This window comes from Bubalus bubalis, chromosome 24 (genome assembly GCF_019923935.1).
Source record: "Bubalus bubalis isolate 160015118507 breed Murrah chromosome 24, NDDB_SH_1, whole genome shotgun sequence".
Lineage (NCBI taxonomy): Eukaryota > Metazoa > Chordata > Mammalia > Artiodactyla > Bovidae > Bubalus > Bubalus bubalis.
Genome location: NC_059180.1, coordinates 1,315,569 through 1,341,560, shown reverse-complemented (window position 1 = coordinate 1,341,560; position 25,992 = coordinate 1,315,569). Strand labels below are relative to the sequence as shown.

At 58.4% G+C, this 25,992-nt stretch overlaps 1 protein-coding gene across 2 annotated transcripts in view; it reads left to right on the top strand.

Moving 5' to 3' along the window:
* Positions 1 to 24,329, top strand: part of SNX8 (sorting nexin 8) — a 39,672-nt gene extending 15,343 nt beyond the window's left edge. Inside the window, exons 1-11 of one of the 2 annotated variants that reach the window (XM_044935779.2) lie at positions 11,174 to 11,270; positions 11,611 to 11,801; positions 14,756 to 14,873; positions 15,856 to 15,977; positions 17,576 to 17,656; positions 18,441 to 18,601; positions 19,227 to 19,359; positions 21,250 to 21,318; positions 22,087 to 22,236; positions 22,469 to 22,618; positions 24,166 to 24,329. In XM_044935779.2, coding sequence (XP_044791714.2) covers positions 11,189 to 11,270; positions 11,611 to 11,801; positions 14,756 to 14,873; positions 15,856 to 15,977; positions 17,576 to 17,656; positions 18,441 to 18,601; positions 19,227 to 19,359; positions 21,250 to 21,318; positions 22,087 to 22,236; positions 22,469 to 22,618; positions 24,166 to 24,276 — 1,368 coding nt within the window. In that variant the 5' untranslated portion in view covers positions 11,174 to 11,188 and the 3' untranslated portion in view covers positions 24,277 to 24,329. Of the gene's footprint in view, positions 1 to 11,173; positions 11,271 to 11,610; positions 11,802 to 14,755; positions 14,874 to 15,855; positions 15,978 to 17,575; positions 17,657 to 18,440; positions 18,602 to 19,226; positions 19,360 to 21,249; positions 21,319 to 22,086; positions 22,237 to 22,468; positions 22,619 to 24,165 lie in introns of those variants that run through there. The other variant, XM_025275082.3, reaches the window with a different exon arrangement.
* Positions 24,330 to 25,992: the final 1,663 nt, after the last annotated feature.

Here is a 25,992-nt window from a genome sequence, read left to right as displayed (position 1 = left end):
CCCCGATGGCTCAAGGGGTAAAGAATTTGTGTGTATTGCACGCAGGAGACAGCTGAGACATGGGTTTGATCCCTGGGCAGGGAAGATCCCCTGGAGGAGGGCATGGCAGCCCGCTGCAGGGTTCTTGCCTGGAGAATCCCACGGACAGAGGAGCCTGGCGGGCTGCAGCCCATGTGGTCGCAGAGTTGGACACGGCTGAGCACGCACGGCGCGACAACAGGCGCCACGGAGAGAGCCTGTTCACGGTGATTACATGCGTGGCTAGGGGCTAGGAGGGCTTTTGCTTTTACAGAAAAGCTGAAAGAGAAGCGTGGTCATGGACACTTGGAAACGTGCTTGAAGGTGGTGTCGCATCACAGCTCTGCACGCGTGGACAAGCACGCACGGTGCGCGGATGCTCACAGATCGCTGGGCTGGAGGGTTTGCTTTATGTTAATACATTGTGAGGTCACATAAAATAAGGTACTGAGCGAAAAGTGAACCTGGAATTTGATGAAGTGGAGAGCATGCACAGTTTGTTGGAGTGCCTGAGTTATGGATAGTGAAGAGCCGAGTGGTGACATCACTTTTTGAAGCGAGCTGACCACAGATGGGACGGGGGCGGGGGGTCTGTTTCCCGGCATCGGGAGGGAGAGGGCATTCCTGACGTTCCCTGGCCACAGAGCTGCTGAATTCTCATTTCTGAGGCTGTGGCCATGATAAGGATGCGGAAACTTCTGCTTCCATTTCCTGAGAACAGTTTGTTAATTTCAGAACAGAATAGCTCAGAGTTCCCAAAGGTTGAAGCCGTTTCATGAGTCCGAGGAGGAACGTTCAGGTTGAACACGGAAGGCGTCTGCTGACCCCGTCTCATGCTGTTTTGGTGGAAGCGTTGTCGTCTGGAATGTCCTTCCTTCGGTTCCTGGTGACTCGCTGCGGCGAGGTGAGCCTCTGCGTTTTTCAGATGAGGGGTCTGGACCAGGCCCCGTGTCCGTGGTTCGCCCACTGTGGCCCTGCGCCCAGCAGTGCCACCTGGGAAATGGTTAGAAATTCAGATTCTTAGGCCCCAGCCTGGAGTCCTGGGGGCGGGCAGCAACCCGAGTGTTTTCGCGTGTGAAATATGCACAACAACTTGGCCATTTCCAGGTGCGCCTTCCGTGGTGGTAGGCACGCTCATTCCTCCGTGTCAGTGAGGGTGCCGCCCGAGTCTCGAGGCCCATCCCGCACAGCTGCACTGCCCGCCGAGCGCTCGCTGCCCAGCCCCCGATCACACCCCCCACGTTTACTTTCTTCCTCTGTGACTTCGTTCTGGGAGCCTCAGGAGGGTGGAATCGCACACCACTTGTGTTTCTGTCTGGCTTGTCTCACTGAGTGTGACATCCTCAAGGCGCCTCCGTGATGTAGCGGGTTCAGTACTTGGTTCCTTTTTAAGGCCGATCACTGTTCCATTCGGAGAAGGCAGTGGCACCCCACTCCAGTACTCTTGCCTGGAAGATCCCTTGGGCAGAGGAGCCTGGTAGGCTGCAGTCCATGGGGTCCCACAGAGTCGGACACGACTGAAGCGACTTAGCAGCAGCTGTTCCATCGTGTGGACGGACTGCACTTGGTTGACCCATCATCCGTCAGTGGACACTTGGGTGCTAGGTCCCTTCAGTCGTGTCTCACTCTTTGCTGCTCTATGGACTGTAGCTCACCAGGCTCCTTGTCTGTGGGATTCTCCAGGCAAGAATACTGGAGTGGGCTAACCATTGCCTCCTCCAGGGGATCTTCCTGACCCAGGGATCAAACCCGAGGCTCCTGTGGCTCCTGCATTGCAGGCGGCTTCTCTACCACTGGACCACCCGGGAAGCCTGGACGCTTGGCAGTTCCACCTTTTGGCTGCCGTGATCCTGGCTGTGCGACTGCGGCTTCTAGTTCCTGCTTTCAGTTCTTCTGGGTACAGACCCAGACGTGGAATTGCTGGATTCTCGGGTGACTCTGTGTTTGGCTTTCTGAGGACCTGCTGTGCTGTTTTCTGTTGCAGCTGCACCGCGTTTTACGTCCCACCGGCCAGTGCCTCCACGCCCTTGCCCCGGGTTTTGCTTCTTTCGACAGTAGCTATCTCAACCATTCATTCTGCACCTGAGCGCGGCCGAGCCCAAGGGTAACCCTGATGCTCACTCTGGAGGCTTCTGCTGTCACTGAGCTGTGTTGCGCTGGACCACAGCCCAGGGGGGCAGAGGAGGTGGAACCCCGAACCTGGAGTCCATCAGAAGACATGTCCCCCTGCTGCTCTGCAGAGCCGGTGGGGACCTCCTGCCACTGGCTGCCTTTGGGGCCATGTGACCCCCCAGTGGCTTGAAACCCACAGCACAGTGAGGGCCTCTCTGCCCGTGGGGAGACCCCCGGGGAGGCGGGGCTGAGCGGGCTTAGGCAGTTCTTGGGTGCTCAGAGCCGCCCCCGGAGCCAGCCTGAAGGGTGCCCGTGAGAGGCCCTCCTGCTGGTGCCCCGTGTCCTCAGCGTTTGCTGAGGTCTGCCAGGTAAAGCAGAGGCACGTGTGGCACAGACCTCGCTGGTCTCCCAGAGCCTCGTGTGGGAGTCAGGGCCCCGGCTCTGAGCTGCTCACAGGCCCTCGGGGCTGGCCTCTCGGGGTGCCTCCCAGCGGCAGGGTTACTGCCTGAACGTTCTGGCGGAAGTGTGTTTGGAGGATTGTTGGTCCAGGCGTGTGTCTGGAGTTTTCTTGCTCCGATTTGTGGCTAAACAACCTGGAGCTTGCTGGGCTTCCCGGGTGGCGCAGTGGTGAAGAGTCTGCCTATAGTGCGGGAGATGCGGGTTCGATCCGTGGGTCAGGAAGAACCTCTGGAGGAGGGCGTGGCAACTCACTCCAGTGTTCCTGCCTGGAGAATCCCATGGACAGAGGAGGCTGGTGGGCTGCTGGTGAACTGAGGTCCGTAGGGTTGCAGAGTCGGACGCGACTGAGCAGGAGTGCCGTCAGACCTGGGGCGTCCCAGGAGCGCAGGTCTGGATGGAGTTCGGTCCTCCCAGATGGTGGTCCCTCGGCGTGCTGCGGGAGGGCGCACGGTGTAGGTGGCCGGCCTGGGAGTGACCCAGCTCCCGTCAGTGTCACCCCGGGGCCAGCAGAGCAAGATGTCCAGTGTGGAGACGGAAGCCGCCCACTGTCCTGACGCAGGGCCGGGGAGCGGCTCTCAGACCCGCAGGGCAAGTGCCTCGGGCTGACATCTGCCCGCGCGGTTGCCCTTATGAGAATGGAGTGAGACAGCGCGGCTCAGACAAGGCTCCCAGACGCATTCTGGACCCGCCACCCCCGCCCAGAGCGCAGGGGCTCCACTCCCAGGAGTTCCTAGTCTACTGAGTGCCGTGTAGTGCGCGCTCCCGCACAGCCGGCATTAGGCCCGGCTCCAGGCTGGTGGCTTCTGCCGCCAGGGGACCCCACGAGGAGCAGTTCTGTGTGGAAGAGTTGGAGTGGGGAGGGCGGGGGATGCTCTTGGAAGGGCCCGTCGGGATGCTGTGGTCCCCAGGTCTCCGATGGTGATGCAGGGCCCGGTGTGGGCTTCTTTGCCGCCTTTTATTGACTGTAAACAGAAAGCTCAGAGGCGCTCACTTGCCAGCCACACACTGGGGACTGGAGGCTGGAATTCAGCCGCTGTCCGTCTGTGGTCACAGCCAGGCTTTGTCCACCGCCGTGCGGCACGGGCCTGGCTGGCCCATCTCGTCTGAGCTGTTTCATCTGTGTGGGGGCTGGGTTGGCAGGTGGTGCCTCTTCCAGACGTCGGTCTTGTTGTTGTTCAGTCGCTAAGTCACGTCTGACTCTTTGTGACCCCCATGGACTGCAGCACACCAGAGTTCTCTGTTCTTGGCTGTCTCGGGGAGTTTGCTCGAGCTCTCGTCCTTCCAGCCATCTCAGCTGGTCTTACGGGGCTGCTTGAACTGGCTGTGGAGGCTCCATTTGAGAAGAGTCCCGCTGGTGAGCTTAGCACTGGTCCCCAGGGGAAACCGGAGTCTCCCTGCCCTCTGCCGTGGCTTCAGCGTGTGGTCATTGGGTGACAGCAGCCTGTTGGAAGTGATACCTTTTTCTTCTTTTTTGTTCTTAAATGTTTTTTCTTAGAAAATATGTCTGTCCTTGTTCAGTAAATTGGTGTTTGGAATCGTGGCTTTCTTATGATTCAGACTTAAGGAAGGGGTTGTTCTCAGGGTGGTTGAGAGTAATGTCTTTGATTTAATATGTGTCTTTTGAGTTGTGTTTTAAATCCTCTAGCGATCAAAGTTTGGGTTCTTCAGAAGCATGTCATCATTTGGTAATCATTACTGAGCTTACCTTCTGTCTTGGGACATTGTCTTATTTTAAACATCAGGAAAATCATGAGGTTTTCTCTATTAAGCGTGTGTTTTTATCATAGAAAATTTTGAATAGAGACCTCCTGGTGCTCTTTCAATGATCTTTCCCCCCATTAATTTAATTTTTCTCCTTTTGTTATGGCTTTCTTTTATATTAAATAGGTTGTTTTTTTCCCCGTGTTCCATTTACCTTCCCACATTGTTGCGGTGTTATACCTTGGGGGTCCTTTTCTTGGTGCTGCGCGGGGGGTCCAGCCTCTGTGGTTCTCATTGCCTTGCATGAATACGGTTCGCTCTCAGCGACGTGTGAGCCCCCCCTGTGCTGCCATCGCATGCGCGCTGCTGCCTGTGCTCAGTCTCTGAGTCCGGGCTCACTCTCTGCAGCCCCAGGGACTGCGGCACGCCAGGCTCTTCTGTCCTCCATTAGTCCCAGAGCTTGCTCAGATTCATGTCCGTTGCGTTGGTGATGCCATCTAACCGTCTCACCCTCTGCCTCCCCCTCCTGCGTGTGCCTTCAGCTTTTCCCAGCATCGGGCTCTTTTCTGCAGATCACATCTGTATACGTCGTTCCCCATCAAAACACACTTATAGTTGTGGCTTTTATACAGTTGTTTTGAAATCAGCCAGGAAAAAGAATTGCAAATAAAGAAGAAGGGGTGCTGTCTTCTATACTTACTGATATGGTTACTGTTTGCCTCATTGGTTCCTGGGCCTTCGTTTCTTGTGAGCAATCTTCCCAGTTTCAGGCACTGGGAATGTCCCACTGTGTCCTTTGTTTTTTGCGGGAAAGAAAGGCAATGCCAAAGAATGTTCAAACTACCGCACAATTTCACTCATCTCACACACTAGTAAAGTAATGCTCAAAATTCTCCAAGCCAGGCTTCAGCAATACGTGAACCGTGAACTTCCTGATGTTCAAGCTGGTTTTAGAAAAGGCAGAGGAACCAGAGATCAAATTGCCAACATCCACTGGATCATGGAAAAAGCAAGAGAGTTCCAGAAAAACGTCTATTTCTGCTTTATTGACTATGCCAAAGCCTTTGACTGTGTGGATCACAATCAACTGTAGAAAATTCTGAAAGAGATGGGAATACCAGACCACCTGACCTGCCTCTTGAGAAACCTATATGCAGGTCAGGAAGCAACAGTTAGAACTGGACATGGAACAACAGACTGGTTCCAAATAGGAAAAGGAGTACATCAAGGCTGTATATTGTCACCCTGCTTATTTAACTTATATGCAGAGTACATCATGAGAAACGCTGGACTGGAAGAAACACAAGCTGGAATCAAGATTGCCGGGAGAAATATCAATAACCTCAGATATGCAGATGACACCACCCTTATGGCAGAAAGTGAAGAGGAACTCAAAAGCCTCTTGATGAAAGTGAAAGTGGAGAGTGAAAAAGTTGGCTTAAAGCTCAACATTCAGAAAACGAAGATCATGGCATCCGGTCCCATCACTTCATGGGAAATAGATGGGGAAACACTGGAAACGGTGTCAGACTTTATTTTTGGGGCTCCAAAATCACTGCAGATGGTGATTGCAGCCATGAAATTAAAAGACGCTTACTCCTTGGAAGGAAACTTATGACCAACCTAGATAGCATATTCAAAAGCAGAGACATTACTTTGCCAACAAAGGTCTGTCTAGTCAAGGCTATGGTTTTTCCTGTGGTCATGTGTGGATGTGAGAGTTGGACTGTGAAGAAGGCTGAGCACCAAAGAATTGATGCTTTTGAACTGTGGTGTTGGAGAAGACTCTTGAGAGTCCCTTGGACTGCAAGGAGATCCAACCAGTCCATTCTGAAGGAGATCAGCCCTGGGATTTCTTTGGAAGGGATGATGCTAAAGCTGAAACTCCAGTCCTTTGGCCACCTCATGCGAAGAGTTGACTCATTGGAAAAGACGCTGATGCTGGGAGGGACTGGGGGCAGGAGGAGAAGAGGATGTCAGAGGATGAGATGGCTGGATGGCATCACTGACTCGATGGACATGAGTCTGAGTGAACTCTGGGAGTTGGTGATGGACAGGGAGGCCTGGCGTGCTGCACTCATGGGGTCTCAGAGAGTCGGACACGACTGAGCGACTAAACTGAACTAAACAGTGCTGGGTGTGGAATTCTTGGCACTTAGACTCTGCTCTCCCACCTGCTTTTGTCCTGCATGATTTCTGGTGAGGCATCAGCTGCTAATCTTAAAAAGAATCCCTCATATTTGACAAGTCACATCTAAGTGTGAATCCCTTTGAATTTATACAAGTTGGAATTTTTTGAGTTCTTGGATATTTAAATCAAATTGAGCCATTATTTATTCAAGCATCTTTTCTAAACCTTCTTCCTTTTGAGATTCTTGTTACGATTATGTTGGTATGCTTGGTGTTATCCCTTGGGTCTCTGAGGAGCTATTAATTTTTCTACATCCTTTTCTCTTTCTGTCCATCAGACTGGAGAAAATTTCAATTGACATGTCTTTCCAATTGCTGATTCTGCCTTCTTTCCACTCAGATCTGCTGTTGAGCTTCTAGTGAATTTTTTATTTCAGTTATTGAACTTTTCAGCTGCAGAGGTTTTATCTGTTTCTCTTCTATGATATCTGATTTCTAACATTCCCTGTTAGTGCGGTGTTGTTCTCATGCTTTTCCTTAGTCCTTTGAACGTATCTAAACTAGCTGGTGGAAGGCCTTCAGGAGGTCCAGCCTCCGGACGTGTCCAGGAGCAGCTTCTGCCGACGCTGCGTCCCGCCTCCTCTCCCCGTGTTTGGCCCCACTTTCCTGTTTCTCTGCGTGTCTGAGAAGCTGTTGTTGAAACCTGGACGCTGTAAATAGCGCAGCGTCTCTGGACACCGGTTCTCCTCCTGAGGTGTGGTTGCTGTTTGTTGTATTTGTTTGACAGCTTTTCTGAGCTCATTCTGTAGCAGTTCTGGTGTGAGTTTCCTGGGGTTGCTGTAAGAAAGGGCCACGAACAGGGTGGCCTGAGACAGCGGGACTGTGCGGTCTCACGGCTCTGGAGGCTGGAAGTTGGAGGTCAGGGTGTTGGCAGGGTCTTCTCCGAACCCCGTTGGGGAGGATCCTTCTCTGCCTGTCTGGCTCCCGGGGTGGCCGGCCAGCCGGGGTCCCTGGGGCTGCAGCTGCCCTGCCTGTGTTGCCATGTGGCTCCTGGCTGTGTGACCGTGCCTTCGTGTAGCCTCTCCCTCTTACAGGAGTTCCGGTCACACTGGGAGAAGGCCCAGGCTGCTCCACTGTGACCTCATTGTGACTTCACTCATTGCGTCAGCAGATGTACTCTGGATTGTCACAAGCCTTTAGTCCCTTTCCAGCGTTCTAAGGAAGCAGATTCTGGCGACTTTTGCCTTCGTCCTCATTGCTTTTGTGGAGGAGAGGGTTTTTGGAGAGCCTGACTCTGCCTTTCTTGCCCATGTCACCTACATTTTATGGGCTCCCCTGGTGGCTCAGATGGTAAAGAATCTGCCTGCAGTGCAGGAGACCTGGGTGCGATTGCTGGGTCGGGAAGATCCCCTGGAGGAGGGAAGGGCTTCCCACTCCCGTATTCTTGCCTGGAGAATCCCACGGGCAGAGGAGCCTGGTGGGTCACAGTCCATGGGGTCACAGAGGAGTCGGACACGACTGAGAGGCGCGCACACACTCTGCCTTTCTTGCTGACGTCACCTGCCTCGTATACGTAAAGAGTTTGTAGGGTTACTGCTTACAGCCCAGCAGTTTGCCCCTAAAGCAACACAGGGGTCCTTAGTGTGCTTCCCACCGTGCAGCCGTCACCACGGTGGGTTTCAGGGCATTTCATCAGCCCAGCCCTACAAGAGCAGCACGCGGCTGCTGTGTCTGCGAGTCTGCCTCTTTTGGGTGTTTCATGTAGATGGTGTCGTCTCATGCGTGGTCTTTCATGACTGGCTTCCTTTCACTCGCTATCTGTCCTGTGTTCAAGTCTCATCCGTGATGTAGCGTGAGTCCTTTAATGGCAGGATAGCACTCTTGTGTGCGTGCGGTGCGCTCAGCCGCCTAGGCGTGTCCCACTCTTTGTGACCCTGTTATGCACTGTAGCCCGCCAGGCTCCTCTGTGCATGGGATTCTCCAGGCAAGAGTACCGGGGTGGGCTGTTATTTCCTCCTCCTCCGTTGAGTGCATACGCCACTTTGATTTTCCCATTCAGTTGATAGACATTTGGATTCTTCCTCTTTGGCTCTTATGAACAGTGCCGCTGTGGACATTTGTCTACAGGTCTTCGGGTGGACACACATTTTTGTTTACCCTGAGTGTGTACCTAGGGGTGGGATTGCAGGGTCACGTAGTAACTCTGTGTCTAACATTCTGAGGGACTGCCAGCCGCTTTTGAAGGCAGCTGCACCATTTACAGACCTAAAGCATGTCAGAGTCAGGTACGACTGAGGCGACTTGGCGGCAGCAGCAGCAGCATGCGTGAGGGGTTTCCACATGCTCACCAACAGCCAGTGTAATCTTTTAAATTGGAGGTGACATCGGGCATCATCGTACTGTAATGCTTCGTGATGCTGAGCCTCTTTTCATGCACTTCCTGGCCATTTGTACATCTTTGGAGAAATGTCTATGCAGACCCTTTGCCAGTTTTTAAATTGGGTTATTTGTGCTTTAACTACGGTGTGAGAATTGTTGTTTTGTATATTCCAGATCCAAGCCCTTTATCAGATGTATTATTTGCAGTATTTTCTCTGATAAAAAGATTCTTCCCATCACCTTTTTACTTTATATTTTCTTGTCTTCCCGCACATTCTGTGCTCTAGTTGAAGAGTTGGCTTTGTTTCAGGCACTGGTTTTCCCTCCTGGAAACACAGTCCTACCAGTAGAGTCACTCAGCACATGTTCCTTGCGCCCTTGTTGTGTTCCAGACCCCCCGACCCCCTTATGCCCAGATGCCCCTGAGGACAGACCGAGAGAATCCCCGGTCTCCTGGGTCTGCGTCCTGGCTGTGTCTTGATTCCCAGGACACTTTTAGGGTAATCATGGCCTGATTTCCATTCCCCCTGGAGTTTGGATATTTATAGGTTGTGCCTGGCAGTGGTGGACACTCATAGCTGTCTGCTGTGTGGACGAATTAATGAGCTCAGGGACCCTGCCTTATTCATCACTGTGTTCCCTCGAGCTGGTACTTAAGAAATGCTTGTCGGCTCCTTGGGGATTCTTGTGGTCCCCAAGGAGACCTGTAAACACAGTTTTAAGGCCGTCAGAGTGCTTTTCCTTGGAAAGGGGCTGGGCTCCTGAGATGACTTGGGAGAACGGGTGCCTTCTACAGCTGTGGTCTCCGCGTGCTTTTAACCGTTCCGGCGCTGGGGATTCATTGTTGGGGACAGCCCCCCGTATACACACTACATGTACACGCACTCACGTATACACAGTCATATATGCATGTGCACATATTTACTCATACATACACGTATACACACAAGCATATACATACACACACTCCTGTATTCATACGTGCATGTACATGCAGGGACGCACACATAGCCACACATGCACGTGCACTTTTACTCACACACACACTTTACACACAAGTGTACACACTCCTGTATTCACATGTGCGCATCCATGCACTCATGCACACAGTCATACACGCACGTGCACACATGTACGTGTATACTTATAAACGCACACCCCTCATATTCACATGTATACACACATGCACTCTTGCACACAGCCATACACGTATGTGCACGTGTTCATGTGTATTCAAACACCTGTATACACACATACACACCTGCGTATGCACACACTCCTCGTATGCGTATGTACACCACATGCACTCATGTACACCACTCATGCACATATACCCACTCGTGTACATATACACACTCAGACACCCACATGCAGTGCATGTATGTGTGCACCCTCACACACACATCTGTACACGAGTGTTTTGCTAAGTCGTGTGTGTGTGCTGTTCTGTTACACGCGTTATGCTGCCGCTGCTGTTTAGTCTCAGTCGTGTCTGGCTCTGCAATCCCATGGTCTGTAGCCCACCAGGCTCTGTCCACGGGATTCTCCAGGCAAGCATACTGGGCTGGGTATTCCTCCTCTAGGAGATCTTCCTGATCCAGGGATCGAACCTGCGTCCCCTGCATTGCAGGCAGACTCTTTACTCCTGAGCCGCCGGGGAAGCCCCCATGTGCGTTATAGTGTAATATAAAGAGGACAAGAGAAAACATGAGTGAGTTGCCAACGCTGCCTTCCTGTTCCCAGTGGATTACTGCGGCCCTGGAATCGGCCCTTCATGGAGCCCCCTGCCTTAGAGCACACGGTCTTGAGCCTTGGCGTGGAGTTCTGAGGCCCGTGGGGTTCCTGCGTACACATTAAGCCCTTGTTCTCTTTCTTAATGTTCACGCTCAATTCAAGGCCACTATATTTTGAATCATAAAATGCTGAATGATTTCACAGATGGAAATAAGCTATTCATTAATTCTGTATGAGAATGTAAACCAGAATTTTGCATTGAACAGGTCAGTCCTATGAAGTAATACAGCCACACCGCAGAAGATTGAGAAGATGGAGAAGTACAGTCTGTTCTGTTTATTTACAGCAGTGTTTCTTGGAAAAAAACCTTTCCCCCCGAGGGACACCTTAACCTTTATTCTTTTTTAACTGAAAAGAATGTTTTTCTCTAAAGTTCTAAACTCTTTGTACTAAAAACCAGACTGACCTTTTAACAGGGTTTCCTTGTTTGTTTGTTGGCAGCTTGTTAGACATAAGACCTCTGATTTGTCTTTGCATGTCCTGTGAATGACACGTGGGCGACTCCTCGTGTCTAAGGAAGGCGGAGTGTTAGGGCTCAGCGCTTCGGTTTGTATGAGCGGGAGCCCAACTCAGCAGGCACCCGGCTCAAGCAGCCATGCCGGTTTTTACACATCAGAGTGACTGGGTTGGCAAGAAGGCAGCGTGCACTGATTGTGGACGTGCCCGCTCATGGAGAAGTAGGCCTGTTTGTTTTCTTTTAACCCTTTACTTAACCCTGGAGAAAAGGAAAAATCTTGTTTTTTGCATGTAACTTGGAAGCATGCCTTTTCCTCTGCCCAGGAGAAAACCAGACCTGCCGTGTCCTGGATGTGGGGGTGTACGTGCTGATTCACGGCCTGCAGCTTTATGAGGGGAGGACGTGGCCCCGAGTAGACGTCCGGCCCAAATGAATGAGCCTGACCTGGGCCAGGACCGGGCTTGGCCGGGTGACCTGGCTGGAGTCCACGTGCTGAGCCAGCAGGTGGGGGCGGTGGGTGGCCTCCGGGCTGAGCCGAGGTGCTCACCTTCTCTCCGCAGACTCGCCAGTGCCCCCGGTCAGCGAGCCCGGGGCCCCGGACGCCGGTCAGATGCAGGTGCCGCCGGGGAACCCGTTGCTGCTGTCGCTGACGCTGCAGGAGCTGCTGGCCAGGGATGCTGTGCAGGTGGAGCTCGTCCCCGAGAAGAAGGGCCTGTTCCTGAAGCACGTGGAGTATGAGGTGTCTAGCCAGGTACCTGCGGGCCTGGGGGCGGGGGTGGGGGGAGGTGCAGGGAGGACCCCCAGCGCGTGCCCCTGCGTCCTGCTCTGGCTCGCTGCTCCCCCGCCCCAGGCGCCCGCCCGCCCTCACCATCCCCGGGCCCTGGGATCCTGCCTCTCAGGACGCTTGGCTGTCTCTGGAGCCCAGACGAGCTGGCCCCGGGCAGTCCTGCTGTGCCGGGCAGTCCCTGGGGAGAAGAGTGTGGATCCCGCCCCGCAGATCAAGTGCGCGGGCGGGACTGGGGTGGGGGGCTCATCCCCAGAGGGTGCTGCGTCCCCGTCAGGGGCGCCCCAAGGTCAGAGCGAGTCGGATGCCGGGCACCTGGCCCCGTGGCCATGCGCGGGCTGCCCGCTGGCGCAAGCAGCGTTGGTCTTTCGTCTTTTGCCTGTCCTCAGTTCAGTTAGACGTGTTTTGATAGGACCTTTTATTCTTTATCCTGGGGATTAAGTCATTGGTGAACTAAGAGCATGTGTGTGTGTGTGTGTGTGTGTGTGTGTGTGTGTGTGGTGGGGGCAGCAGGGGGAATCTCGTAGGGTCAGAGTGGCCCCCCCAGCACTGAGAGCCAGCCGGGTTACAGACTCGGGTCGCAGCCCTGGAGGGCTCAGGCCGGGGGAGCGTCACGATCGTCGCCCAGGCAGAAAGGCACGTGTGCGTGTGGGAGCAAGTTCCCCATGGCAGACGGCCGTTCCATGGAAGTTAAAGATCGCAGCATTTTTGCCTCACTGTGTTTTGAAGCCACGATGAGGGGAGCCTGGAACTAAACTTTGCTCTGACACTGGTCAGCGCCGCTCGCTGCTGAGGGAGGTGGCTGAGGTCAGTGAGGGAAGGAGGCCCTCCCTTGTTTAGAGGGCAGCGTTGCTGGCGGGCACCACCGCCCCCTGGCATCTGCGGCCGCAGTGGGGGTGGAGGCCTCGGTGCCTCCCCTGGGGCCGCGTCACCCGTGGGCCGGGCTCCCGCGTGTGGGACACGCCGCCCTACTAGGACAGCGGCCTTGTCTGCGGTCTTGTTAAACGACCCGTTCTCTAAGTCAGTCGGTGACCTCGTAGTGAGCGTCTTTAGCAGGAGGCCGATCTGTCCCGGTTACCTCCTGAAATGTGGGTGAAGGGGTGAGCCTACTCAGGTTGGGACCTTGGGGTAGGAGGTGGGGGGACTCAACAGGCTGTGCCCCCTACTTGCACACTTGCTGGAGTTGGAGTCAGTGCAGACGTGGCATGGGGCCCAGCAGAGGTGGGATGAGGCCCAGCAGAGGCGGGCACGCAGGTGTGTGGGCTGTACTGTGTAGCTTACAGCCTATGGGTTGTCATTGCTTGGTCAGTAAGTCGTGTCCAGCTCTTCGTGACCCCATGGACTGCGGCATGCCAGGCTTCCTTGCCCTTCACTGCCTCCTGGAGGTCACTCAAAGTCACGTCCATTGAGTCGGTGATGCCATCCAGCCATCTCATCCTCTGTCGCCCGCTTCTCCTCCCACCTTCAGTCTTTCCCAGCATCAGGGTCTTTCCCAGTCAGTCGGCTCTTCTCATCAGGTGAGCCAAGTATTGGAGCTTCATCTTCAGCATCAGTTCTTCCGATGAATATTCAGGGTTGATTTCTTTTAGGATTGATGGATTTGATCTCCTTGCAGTTCAAGGGGACTCTCAAAGTCTTCTCCAGCAACACAGTTAAAAAACATCAGTTCTTCAGCATTCAGCCTTCATTATGGTCCAACTCTCAAATCCATACATGACCACTGGAAAAACCATAGCTTTGACTATACTGACTTTTGTTGGTTAAGTGATGTCTCTGCTTTTTAATATGCTGTCTAGGTTGGTCATAGTTTTCCAAGGAGCAAGTGTCTTTTAATTTCATGGCTGCAGTCACCATCTGCAGTGATTTTGGAGCCCAAGAAAATAAAATCCATCACCGCTTCACTTTTCCCCTTCTGTTAAGGGTTCCAAAAGTTAAATGTGTTTTTAGGTTCACAGCAGGATTGAGGGGGGAGGGAACAGATTTCCCGTGTTCCCCACCCCCAGTCAGCACCCCCAGCAGATGGAGCGTTGTTACAGCTGGTGAGCCTGCGTGGATGCGTCCTTGCCACCGAGTCCCCAGCTCCCCCGAGAGCCACTCTCGCCGACGTGTGTCCTCAGGGTGTGGTCCGCTGTCGCTTCTCTGCCCTGAAAGCCCCCTGTGTGGTCCCTCTGTGCTCCACCCGCCCCCCCCCGCCCCCGCCCCCGGGCACCACTGGTCTCTCTCTGGCTCCACAGCTTTGTCTTCTCCCGAGCGTCCTCTTGTTGGCCTCACACGGCCTGTCACCGTCTCCGACTTCCTCCACTCTCGGTGATGGTAATCAGTAATTACAGGGACGTGTTGAGTGCCTGGGTCTCGTGTGAGCTTCTGTTCGGCCCCACAGGGTTACTCTGGTCGGGGTGCTTGTCCTGTGGGGCCTGCAGGATTTTCATGGGCGGGCTCCTGGTGGAATCTGCTGGCGATTTCGTCTGAGTTGCGAGTCTCCCGTGTCTCGGTCTTGGTACTCAGTGTTTGAGCTGCTTTCAGGCAGTCGGGTCTCTTTCAGGAGGCTGCTTGTGTTAGTGCTGCTGGAGAGCGCGTGTTGAAGCCAGACCTTAAACGCTGTTCTCACGATACACCCACGCATGGGAGAAGCTGCCGTGTGGCTGAAAACTCCTGTAAAGAGGCTTGCATCTGACAGAAGATCCAGAGCAATAGGTTAATTAAGGCGCAGTTAGAGCTGTGCAGCATTTAAAGGTTCTGTCTCCGTCCATCGAGGACGTGTGGGATCCCCCCTTAGGAAAAGGCCTGGTGAGAGAACGTAGGGAATTTTATCATGCTCTTTCCCTGGGTCCTGTTTAGTGGCGGGAAGAGCAGGTCAGGGGAAGTGGTGAAGGTGGGGGTGTCTGGCGAGAACTCTGAGCTCTGCGCCCTTCTTCCCGCAGCGCTTCAAGTCCTGTGTGTACCGCCGCTACAACGACTTCGTGGTCTTCCACGAGACGCTGCTGCACAAGTTCCCGTACCGCATGGTGCCTGCCCTGCCGCCCAAGAGGATGCTGGGAGGTAACCACTGGGTGTGCGGGGGCCCAGGGGTCGCGGGGCGTGCGGGGACCTCGAAGGCTGGGCCCTGTGCCGAGCCTTTGTGAATGTGTGGCCTTTGTGGGGCCATCCTGACCCAGGTTTCCTCCAGTGATTTAGAATTTGAATCCTTTGTTCGGCCATGCTGCGTGGCATGTGGGATCTTAGCTCTCTGACCAGGGATCGAACCCGTGCCCCTGAAGTGGAAACTCGGGGTCTTAACCACTGGATCGCCAGCAAGTTCCCCCAAGTGATACTTTAAATACCGTTTTCATGGAGGAGGAAATGGCAACCCACTCCAGTATTCTTGCCTAGAAAGTTGCATGGACAGAGGAGCCTGGCGGGCTACAGTTCATGGGGTCACAGAGAGTCCGACATGACTGAGCACGCGTGCACACAATATGTAATATATAATTTATACTGCTGTGTAAAGCAAAGGTCTTTCTCAAATATCGTAACTTAAAAAGACATCGTTTTCATCTGTGGTCAGATTGAAACACCCTCAGTGCGTCGTTGCACGCTTTCAGTTTTTTCTCTCCCTCAGAGTGAAAACACTTAACGCTAGTGGGGGAGTTTGTGCTTGTGAGAGAGCAGGAAGTGACGTGGACGGGAGAACCTAGTTGAATGAGCGTGAGTTTAGCAGAAGCCGCTCTCTCATAGAAACAGCGGGAAGGGGTCGTAGCGGTGTTTGCAGGTCCTGAGGTGAGGGCTCAGACGCTGCTGGCTGAAGCTGCTGGCTGAAGCCGCTGGGCTCTGGTTTTCCTCGCAGCTAACCTGGCCCAGGTGTGTCCCTGGGGGCAGGGTGTAGGGTCGGGGGTGCCCGCCTTCTCCCGCAGCCCGTGGTCTGTGGCCAGTGCCCCCGGCTGGAAGTGAGGCTGGGGGGCCGTCTGTGTGGGAGGCGCTGGGCCCTGAGCGCCAGCCTCGGGGGCCATGCCCGGGCCCACGGTCACCAGCGTCCTGCCGCCAGCCGACAGGGAGTTCATCGAGGCCCGAAGGCGGGCGCTGAAGCGCTTCATCAACCTGGTGGCCCGGCACCCGCCCTTCTCTGAGGACACGATCCTCAGGCTGTTCCTGTCCTTCAGCGGCCCCGTGAGTACCCCGGGGGACCTGGGGGGGACCTGGGGTGCCCTGGCTCTCGTTGTTATGTGGTTTCGTTTCGTTCTCTCTGCTTACTCCCCTGGTTTGGCCCCAACGCGTTCTGTTTCCACGGGACAGCCACGAACAGGGCTGTCTCCCCGGGTCCCGTGGGAGGTGTCGGGTCGTGCCCGTGGGCGGGCCGGGGTGCAGCCGTGGCTTCTCGGCAGGCCCCGGAGGTTTGAAGCTGCTCCGTGGGAGGGGGCTCCGCGGCTGGGGGTTGGCTGATGGGCCAGCGGCCCCCAACGTGGATGTGTGCTTACTTAGGAAAGGCCAGGGTGGACTCCGTGCTGTCCGCAGAGCTGCGGCTGGACATGTGTCCCGGGCGGCGTGGGCTCTGCATGCCCGTGACTCTGGGGAGGTGTCGGGGCGGCCGCGTCCCCCTCAAGCTGCCGTTGGCCAATCCGGTCCAGCAGGAAGCTGGGCCACAACCCTGCTCCCAGTGGAGGAGGCGCTGCCGTGGCGGCCCCGCGTGCCAGGCCTGAGTCCTTCTCTAGCACCAGGGGTTCCCTGTGGACCCTCTCCTCATGGGCATGGGTGGAGGGGGCCCCGGGGGGACTTCCTGTGCTGGAGTGGATGGCACGGCCGCGGGCCCAGAGCCATGGAGGCGGATTCCACACGCGCCTGACCTCCCGTCTTAGCACACACTCCCCGGAGGCCACAGGGGCCATTGACCCTAGAGATCCTGCGGCCTCCCCTCTGGGGTGCTTGTCCGTCAGCCCCTTTTGTGGGACCCATTCCAGACGTTCAGGGCATGCTTGCTGTGATCTCTTGCCCCTGAGCGGGGAGGGTGGGTCTTTTGAACCCTGGGGCTGGACCGGCTTCTGTGGAACAGGGATCTTGATTGCAGACGAGGAAAGTGCTGGGAGGTGGGAGTCACGTGGCTCAGGGGAGCCGGGGAGGTCAGGTGACCCCTCGCCCCTCCACAGATGGGGTGTCCCCTGGACCTCCCTGGCACCGTGTGGTGCTTCGCTGCAGGAGAGCGCTGGGGCAGACGCCCTGCTCTGCAAGGCTGCGCTCCCTGCCCCCGCACCGCCCTGTGCCACAGTCCCTGCCTGTGTCTGTTCCGTGGCTCTTCATGGGGGCTCACCTGGAGGCTGGGCTTTACCAGGGAGCCCCCCTTCCGCGGGCAGAGCTGGGAGCCAGGGCGCGGGACCGCCAGCGCCGTCCTTTCTCTGCCCGTCAGCTCTGCTCGGGCTTCGGGCCGCATGCGGGACCTTCCGGGGCCGGGTGGCCCCGCGTCTGTCTCCATGCTCCTGCCGCTGGTCCGTGGGCGCACTCTGGTTTTCTGGAGGGAGGGCTCCTCTCCAGAGCCGCCGTTTGCAGTGCTGTCGTGAAGTCGGGCCTCACGACAACCACCCCAAATGTCAAGGCCGGTGGGGGAAAGCATGGAGCCGGGGACAGGAAGAGGTCATGGGGGTTTGCGTTAGACACACGGAGACGCTGCTGTCTCAGAGGGACTGGGTCCTGCCTTCCAGTGACTCGGATGGTCTCCTGCCCACCTCTCTGCGGCTGGCTGAGGGTCAAGGGTTTCTCTCTCCCCCCCCTTGCAGGACGTGCAGAACAAGTTGAAGGAATCTGCTCAGTGCGTGGGAGACGAGTTCATGAACTGCAGGCTGGCGGCTCGGGCCAAGGTACTCACCTGATTCTGATGCTCACTCTTCCCCCAGCACAGCAGCAGGGCTTACAGTTGGTTTTTCTCTGAGCGCCAGACCGTTCTGCGATGTGTCGCGTGTTTTCCCCACTTAATGCTTGTGCCAGGCCCATTTTACAGACGAGGAAATGGAGGCTGCTGTTGGCCAAGGTCCTGGTGTCTTGGCAGCTGAGCCTGTGTGTGACTCAGCCCTCTCTGACCACAGCGCCCGGCTGCAGGCACTCACAGCATGTCCCCAGGCATTCCGTGACTCAGATGGACGTGCACTTGGTCGTCTGCTCTTTGGAAATAAGGGAATTGATGGTTGCACTGGTTTATTTTTAAGTTTAGTTCATCTGATCCTTTTCTCAAAAGGATGAAAGTAGCTATTTGGTAGCTTTTATGGTGATTGTTTCTTAAGCTACTTCTCCAGACATTATTCCCTAAACTTTTTGTTTTCCAAGTGCTGTGTAGTTAATATTAGTGTTAATGGGTAGTTAATATTAAAGTGGGTGAGAAATTAGTCTTCGGGAATAAATGAGGAAACCCAGAGGCCTGCCTGGTGCGTAGTCAGGAAGCGCGCTCATCATGTCGGGCTTGAGGACTGTTCTATGGACAGGAGGGGAAGTCCAGGTGGGTTCCTGGGCTGGCTTGCTAGGTCACCTGGGTCTGGGGTCTGGGCTTGGTCACCTGCTCGGCGGACGGAGCTGCTGCTTCTCCCGTCGGTCATCTCCTGGATGGCTGTCCTGTCTGGTGACGACCGTCCCTGCCTCCCGCCCCGTCAGGACTTCCTCCCGGCTGACATCCAGACCCAGTTCGCCATGAGCCGCGAGCTCATTCGAAACATCTACAACAGCTTTCACAAGCTCCGCGATCGGGCGGAGCGGATGGTGTCACGGGCCATCGACAACGCCGCCGACCTTCTCATATTTGGGAAGGAGCTGAGGCAGGTGACCCTGGTCGGCTCCGTGGGGTTGCTTTTGTGGGGAGGGGCCTTAGACTTGGGTGGCAGGCTTGGAGGAGCAAGCCCGTTTACTGTGATGACCCTCATTCCGACCCGTGCACCCCAAAGAAGGAAGGAAAGGGCTGCGGAGATGGGGCATCATACTCAGAAGAAAGGAAAAGGCTGGAGAGTGTGTGGGCAGAGCGTCGGGTCCTGAGCGTAGGCTCCCTCTCCTCTGCCCCACTCCGTTGTCCGGATCAGACCTGAGAAGAGGTCCGTCTGATCTGGGAGAGGCCGCCGGGGGCTGGTCATGCTCCCACTGCCCTGGAGGAGGGGCCTGGCCTCCAGCCAGTGGCGCCGCCGCGCCTCTCCCCGGAACCCGCGAACCTCCAGCCTGGGTCTCACCGATGTGGTTCAGATCCCGCTGGGCAGAGGTCCCACCTTTTTCACAGACGCCCTGGGCGCCTGCTCTTTGAGCAGTGGGGGTCTTGGTTAGGAGATGCGCAGGGCGCCCCGGTGGAGGCATGGTGTCGGGAAGTGGGGTGTCGGGAAGTGGGGTGTTGGGTTGGCTGCCCGCCCGGCTTCGGGCCTGTGTGTCTCTTTCCCTGAGTGTCTCCTCTTCCCTCAGTGCTCTAGGGTCTGACACAACCCCGCTCCCCTCCTGGGCCTCGCTGAACAGTAGCACATGGGGGTCCCTCAAACAGGCACTGAAAGGCCTGTCCGTGGAGTTCGCGCTGCTGGCTGACAAGGCCGCACAGCAGGTGAGTGGATGTGCCCCCCGAGGCGGCTGTCCCCAGGGACATCCTGTGCCGTGGTGCACGGGGCGTCTCCTCCTGAGGGGGACATCAGGGCTCTGAGTCCCGTGTGAAGGCACCACGGCTGTCCGGGTAGCTCTGCACGTCCCCATCTGTTCCAGGTGGTCCCGAGAGAGGTTCACGCCCTTGAGGGCTGCTGTTCTGGGGACACAGTGGGTCCTGGCCCTGGAGAGCCGGCTTTGCCGAGACTGTGAGGTCTGCCCTGACCTTGAAGCTGTAACCTTCAAGCCCTAACCTTGCACTTGCCAGGGCGCCCAGAGTGCACAGGCAGCTCCTGTGTTGCTGTCCTGGCAGGTGGCATTCGGCCACTTGGTAACTCATCAGAGCAACCGGGCTCCCAGCACCCCAGAGGCCCCACCCGGGTCTCACCCTGGACGCCCAGTTAACTTCAGGAAACGCTTCTGCTCTGCAGGCAGTGTTACTTGCATAACAGAACTCTGCAGAGAATCATGTCGCCGGGGATTAATTTGCAGTCAGAGGGAAAAGAGAGGTGCATCTGGGTGCTCTTAGTCTATAAAACTGTTACATGAGTTTCGGGGTGAGAGTGTGCTTCCTGGCTCTTGGGAAAATGGGCTTTAGGCCGCTGGTGGGTGGTTTTAATTGCACTGAAACGCTGTCCGTGTGGAGGCCTTGCTGCCCGGCAGCAGCCTGAAGCTCCTTAGTAGTGAGTCAGCAACGGGCAGATCCGGGGGTTTTCCGGCTCCAGGTGGGCACTCAGCGGCCTGCACGGCTCTGAGTGTTGGAGCCAGAATCTAACTGCGTTCCTGGTGTGGAAAGTCCTGGGTTTTCTTTCTCCGTGGTCGCCCTGCCCGTGGGTTCCCTTCAGAAGCTGAGTGCTGGGCGATGTCCGCGTCTCCTGGAGTTGGCGCTGGGCTGGCCCATCTCTGGGTGTGAGGGGGAACCGAGAACGTGGCGTCAGAGGGCTGGCTGGGTGTAGACGGGGCACGCTCCTGCAGCCTGCTCTGCGCCGGCCCGAGTCTCAGCAGGGACCTCACCCAGCACTGGTCCCCAGGTCTTTCTCTCCACGATTAGAAATGAGAGGGCTGGACCAGCTTCGACGCTCTACTGAGAGCTCAGTCTGAGAGCTCAGTCAGTATGAACGAAGCTGGGGCCCAGGCCCTGGCCCACGGCCCCTCTCGGACAGGTTACCTGGGGGGGCGCACGGAGCAGGTGGGAGCCCTGACTCCGACGTTGCCGGGGTCTCCTCTGGTCCAGAAATGGATGCAGCTTCTGCCCTGAGGAGCGGGGCGTGTGGCCTCTGGTGGGGTGCGGCTTGTAGTTTGCCTCTGAGGTTCTCGGATCCCTCACACGTGCCGTCATGTCTGCACAGGCGCAGCGTCCCGAACGCTCCTCAGTGCCTTCGGTGGTTTCTGTGTTGGAGTAAAATTAACGTAGCTTTAACTGTACCAAAGTGGACAGGTGGCCCGTCAGGACTGCCACCGTCTGGGCCAGGGTTCCATTTCCCGCTTGCTGTGCGAGTGGAGACCTTGGAGGGCTCGTTCTCAATTCCGTTTTCACATGTCGCGGTTTTATTCTTCCCAGACCAGCTGGGAGACCTGATAACTGTGTCCCAGCCAGAAAGGTGAGACTCAAGGTGGGATTTCTTCCGCAGTGACAGCTTTTTTAAAGGCACACGTGCTCGTGGTTTAGGGTCTTGTAAAGCGTCGGGACCAGAGCCGGGACTTGGCAGTGAACGCCGTGTGTGGGAGCCACCCCCGCCACCCCGGGGAGGAGCCTCCCTTCTCCCGTGTCCCCTGCCAGTCAGGAGTGCGGGGTACCCGTGTGGCCAAGCTGTGTGCTTGAGCGGTGTTGGCCCACCTGACCCGTGTTTTCCAGGGCAAACAGGAGGAGAACGACGTTGTGGAGAAGCTGAACCTCTTCCTGGACTTGTTGCAGTCCTACAAAGTGAGTCTCGCGGCTGCTTGCTCGGGCACAGAGCCTTGAAAACATGCTGTGACCTTTCAGGGGCGTGGCTGGGGGTGGGGTGGGACAAGAGCCTGAGGCCAGGGCTGTGGAGGGTGGACGGGCCTCCTGCAGGCTCCCCCAGGGGGTGTGGCCCCGGCAGGCTTCCCCGATGTGTGTGTGTGTGTGAGTGTGACTGTCGTCTCCGTAAACACGTGGGGGTCTGCCGCAGCGCAGCGGGACACCGGCTCTTTTAGCTGGTGGAGGTTGCAGGAAGTCAGATCTCAGCTCAGGGCCAGGGCGGCTTGCTGACCTTCGGTGGCGGGGTGGCTCCCTGTGAAGCCTTGGTGCTGAGCTCAGGGAGCTGCCCCAGCCCTGGTGGGAAGGTTCTAGAAGGGAATCCTGGGGTGGCCGCTGGGTGGCCTCTGCAGCTGCAGCCTGTGATTCTGCGGCTCCTGTTCCCACAAGGCCTCTGACTAGGTTATCCTGGGGCCCCGGGGAGATGCCGGGGCGTCTTCCTTCGGGAGCCTGACCGGTCTTGCTGCTTGAGGCACGCCGGCTCTCTGGGGAAGGTCAGTTCACGGTGTGCGGTCCGGAGCCGGCCCGGCACTCACGTGTCCCCGCGGGGCCCTGGTGGTGCTGATATGCACCGTGAGCCCCTCGCTGCTCGGGCCGTCCCTCCCGCGACCACCGAACGTGCAGAGCGGGGTGCGGGTTGGCTGTCCGAGAGGAGAGGCCCCAGCTGGAGCCCTGCCCACCCCCCACCCCCAGGACCTGTGCGAGCGGCACGAGAAGGGCGTGCTGCACAAGCACCAGCGGGCGCTGCACAAGTACAGCCTGATGAAGCGGCAGATGATGAGCGCCGCCGTGCAGAGCCGCGAGCCCGAGTCCGTGGAGCAGCTGGAGTCCCGCATCGTGGAGGTGCGTCTCTGCCGGCGTGGGGGCGGGCTGGCGGGGGCCGCTCCACCCTGCTGGCCGGGCCCGCCATCCTCCCCGCCGTCCTGTGGGGGCTCCATGAGCTGCCGGGACCCTGGCGCCTGTGCGCCAGTGACAGGGGCGCTGTGACCCGGAGGCAGGGCTCGGGCCGGCCCAGGATGGGGGACCCGCTCCCAGGCGTGCTGAGCCAGGCACCAGGGGGCTCTTTGCTCTGCAGCAGGAGAACGTGATCCAGACCATGGAGCTCCGCAATTACTTCTCCCTGTACTGCCTGCACCAGGAGACGCAGCTGGTCCACGTGTACCTGCCGCTCACCTCCCACATCCTCGGGGCCTTTGTCAACTCCCAGATCCAAGGGCACAAGGAGGTGGGTCCCCCACAGCTGCCCGTCTGGGCCGGCGGGCGCCCTCCTTCCTGAAGCGGCAGCCCAGCTGACCTTGACGAGTGACCTGGGCGGGTGGGCGGGCTGGGTTCCGGGACTTGACACCGCTCTTGCCGGACTCTCCGGTCTCCTGGTAGCCGGGGAGACCCGTGAGGCCGTCCTCGCGGTTGCAGGGACGGGGTGCAGGGCGGGGCACGCGGGGCGCAGAGGAAGGGGTCCCTGGCCTCAGGAGGAGCTCCAGGGAAGGTCAGAGGCGGAGGGCACAGAAGCTGGGACGAGAGCAGAGGTGGGGTGTCGCTCTGAGGGGCGGGAGGGGCTCCGCCAGCTTCCTGCTGAGGGTCTGCGGGGTCGGGGGTGGGGGCGGGGGCCGTGCCGCGAGGGGACCCTGCAGCCTGAGGCAGCCTGACTGCGCTGTCTGAGGCGGGTTCTTGGCTTTCTCAGCACCGTGGTGCTCACAGCAGCCGGAAGCTAAAGTCCCTTCCCACCCGTCCCGGTTGTCAGCTCTTGGCTCCAGGCAGGCTCACAGCGGTGGTCCGCGTGTCCTGTGACCAGTGCGGAGCTTCCTTTGCCCGTTTCCCATAGTTCCTGGTGCCCCTGGAGTTTGCTGGGGTGCCCAGGGCACCCTCAGGCACAGTTGGGGAACTGCATGTACGGCTGAGGCAGCAGCAGGGCGCTTGGGCGGGGGCAGAGCTGCACGGTGGTTAGACCTCACAGGCGGGTCTGGGTGGCTGGGGGACCACCTGGTGACAGGCAGAAGGCGGGCACGTCGCCTGACACGGCTCTGCGTTTCTCCTTCGGGGGTGACTCGGTCCCCCGTCTCCAAACTTGGGGACTGGACTCATGGCATGTGCCCCGGGCCGCCCTGCTCTCAGCAGCCCCTGAGCCTCTCTGCCCCAGTGCCCATCTCAGAGCCCCCTCGCCCTGCTCTCGGTAGCCCCTGCGCCGCTCTGCCCAGTGCCTGTCTCAGAGCCCCCTCGCCCTGCTCTCGGCAGCCCCTGAGCCGCTCTGCCCCAGTGCCCATCTCAGAGCCCCCTCGCCCTGCTCTCGGTAGCCCCTGCGCCGCTCTGCCCAGTGCCTGTCTCAGAGCCCCCTCGCCCTGCTCTCGGCAGCCCCTGAGCTGCTCTGCCCCAGTGCCCATCTCAGAGCCCCCTCGCTGCACGGCTCCCCTCCTGCCTGCGCCCACGGCCCTATCCCTCAGGCCGCTGCAGGGCCTAGGAGCCACTGCGCGGCCGCCCGGCTCTTGCTTTGTTTCTGCGTTCCTTTGGTGGACGTTGTTTCGGCCTCGCTGCAGAGCCGTTAGAGGGAGCGTCCCAGTGCTAAAGTTTCTTAAAAGTCCCTGCGGGGCGTCCTGTACGTGTCTGTTCGTGTGCAGGGGCGGAGGAAGCAGCCCCCGTGGCCCCTGTGGGGCACTGCAGGCAGGGCTGGGAAGCCCACTGTCCGCCCTCCGGCCGCTCTGGGGCTGCGGACGCGGGTGTCTGTGCTGCGTGTCCCCTGGCCGCCCCCGCAGCTGGCCCGCCCCTCTCCTCCCGCAGATGAGCAAGGTGTGGAACGACCTGCAGCCCAAGCTGCGCTGCCTCTTCGTGGGACCGCACGGCGCCCCGGCCCCCCCGAGGCCCCCCCAGGACGGCCTGTCTGCTCACTAGTGCCCGGAGGGCTCAGAGACAGCTTGGCGCCCTCACTAAAGCCTCTTTCCGAACGGTGTGTCCCTGTTTGATTCCCTCGGTCGGTGCCCGCCCCCACCCCGAGGGCCAGCGTGTCGGGCTACAGCCCCCTGTGGAGGGGCCTACGACCAGGCTGGGGCTCAGGGGGCCGGGGGGGCCGGGTAGCTGTGGCTCCCCTCCCTCTCGGGGAGCGAGGCCGGGGCCATGCGGGCTGTGCGTGGTGGCCCGCAGCCCTGCCCGTCCTGACCGTGCTGTGGCCGTCAGCCTGGTGCTGGGAGCGTGTCAGTCCCTGGAGCGGTTTCCCCCACGTTTCCCGAGGAGCAGCCTGGTGGCCCTGCCGTGCGTGTGCCTGCCTCCATGCTCGCATGTGTGTGCCCGCGGGCTGGAGTGGGGGAGACGGAGGGACTGCGGTGTCTGGAGGCTCGGGAGCTGGTGCCTCCGCCGTGGGTCTGTCCAGGTTCAGATGGCCGCCGTCCCTTCTTGGGCGGGCCGAGGCTGGCCGCGCAGTAGGGCGCGGGCGTGTCTGCTGATTTCTCATCTTCAGAGCAATGGGCTCCCCTTCCAGCCTCCCTCTAGCTCTCTCCAGCCGGGCGTCTGAGCCCAGCAGGGTGTTTCTGCTCTGGAACCCGCCTGCCCCCCACCCCTCACGGCTCTCTGCTCGGAGGGGCCTTGGAGCAGGGTGACTGCAGGGTAGAGCTCCTGAGGGTCTCCCAGGAACATGTGCCTGGTTTGGGGGCTGCCCTCCGTCTGAGGTCTACATGCAGGGCCAGGCAGGCATCCCTGACAAGCTGACGCATGTCTGGTCCCGGACGCTGCGTGTCCTGCCTTGGCCTGGGCCCGCCACACGTGGGTCCTGCCGGTGCCTCCAGAGCAGCCTTGGGGGTGCAGCGAGGCAACTGCGCCCGTGGCCTGAGCCCCCCAGTGGACCCGTGTGCCTTCCTGAGCTGGCCTGGCCAGTCCCCAGCAGACGAGGAGGGGCCGCCGTGCCGTTCGCTCCTCTGTGGGCTCTCGTCTGCGTTTTGATCGCTGTGGAAACGGGTGCCCACCACCTTGAGAGGCTCTGTGCTGCCCTACAGGCCGGCCCCCGGGCGCCGTGTCCACTGGAGCAGCGGAGTGTGACCGCAGGCGTCTGCCGTCCCTGCCTCGAGGTGGAGGCCCTGCCCCAGGGCCCACGGTGCAAGCTAAGGGCCCCGAGGTCCTGGGCCAGCGGCACAGTTTGGGGGGGGCGTCTCCCCACACAGGGCACCAGGGCGTTCTGGCAGCAGTCTCGAGATGCTGTTCCGGGTGACCCCTCCTGGAGGACTGGCTCCCACGTGGACACCGGGAGCACACACTTCTTCAGGGGCTGCAGGGGTGGGGTCGGGGGCATTTTTAGCCTGTGTCGTCCTCACCCCAGGAGAGGCAGTGTCGGGAGGCTGGGGGGCGAGGGCGGCAGGCTGTGTCCCCCTGCCGGCAGCTGGGCACGGAGGCGGCTTTTCCCCGGAGCCCCCGCTCCCCGCCCCGGGCTGCTGCTGGGTGCAGGCTTTCTGGTCAGTGTTTGCTGCAGGCGAGGCTGCTCCCAGGTCGGGGTCCCCACACCCTCTGCGTCCTTCCTGCTGCCCAGGCTTTCCTTGCCTCCGGGGAGAGCCTGGCCACGGCCCGTTAAAGGACACTGGTTCCGTGGCCCCGGTGGGAGCTCCACAGCCCTCTGCGGCTGCA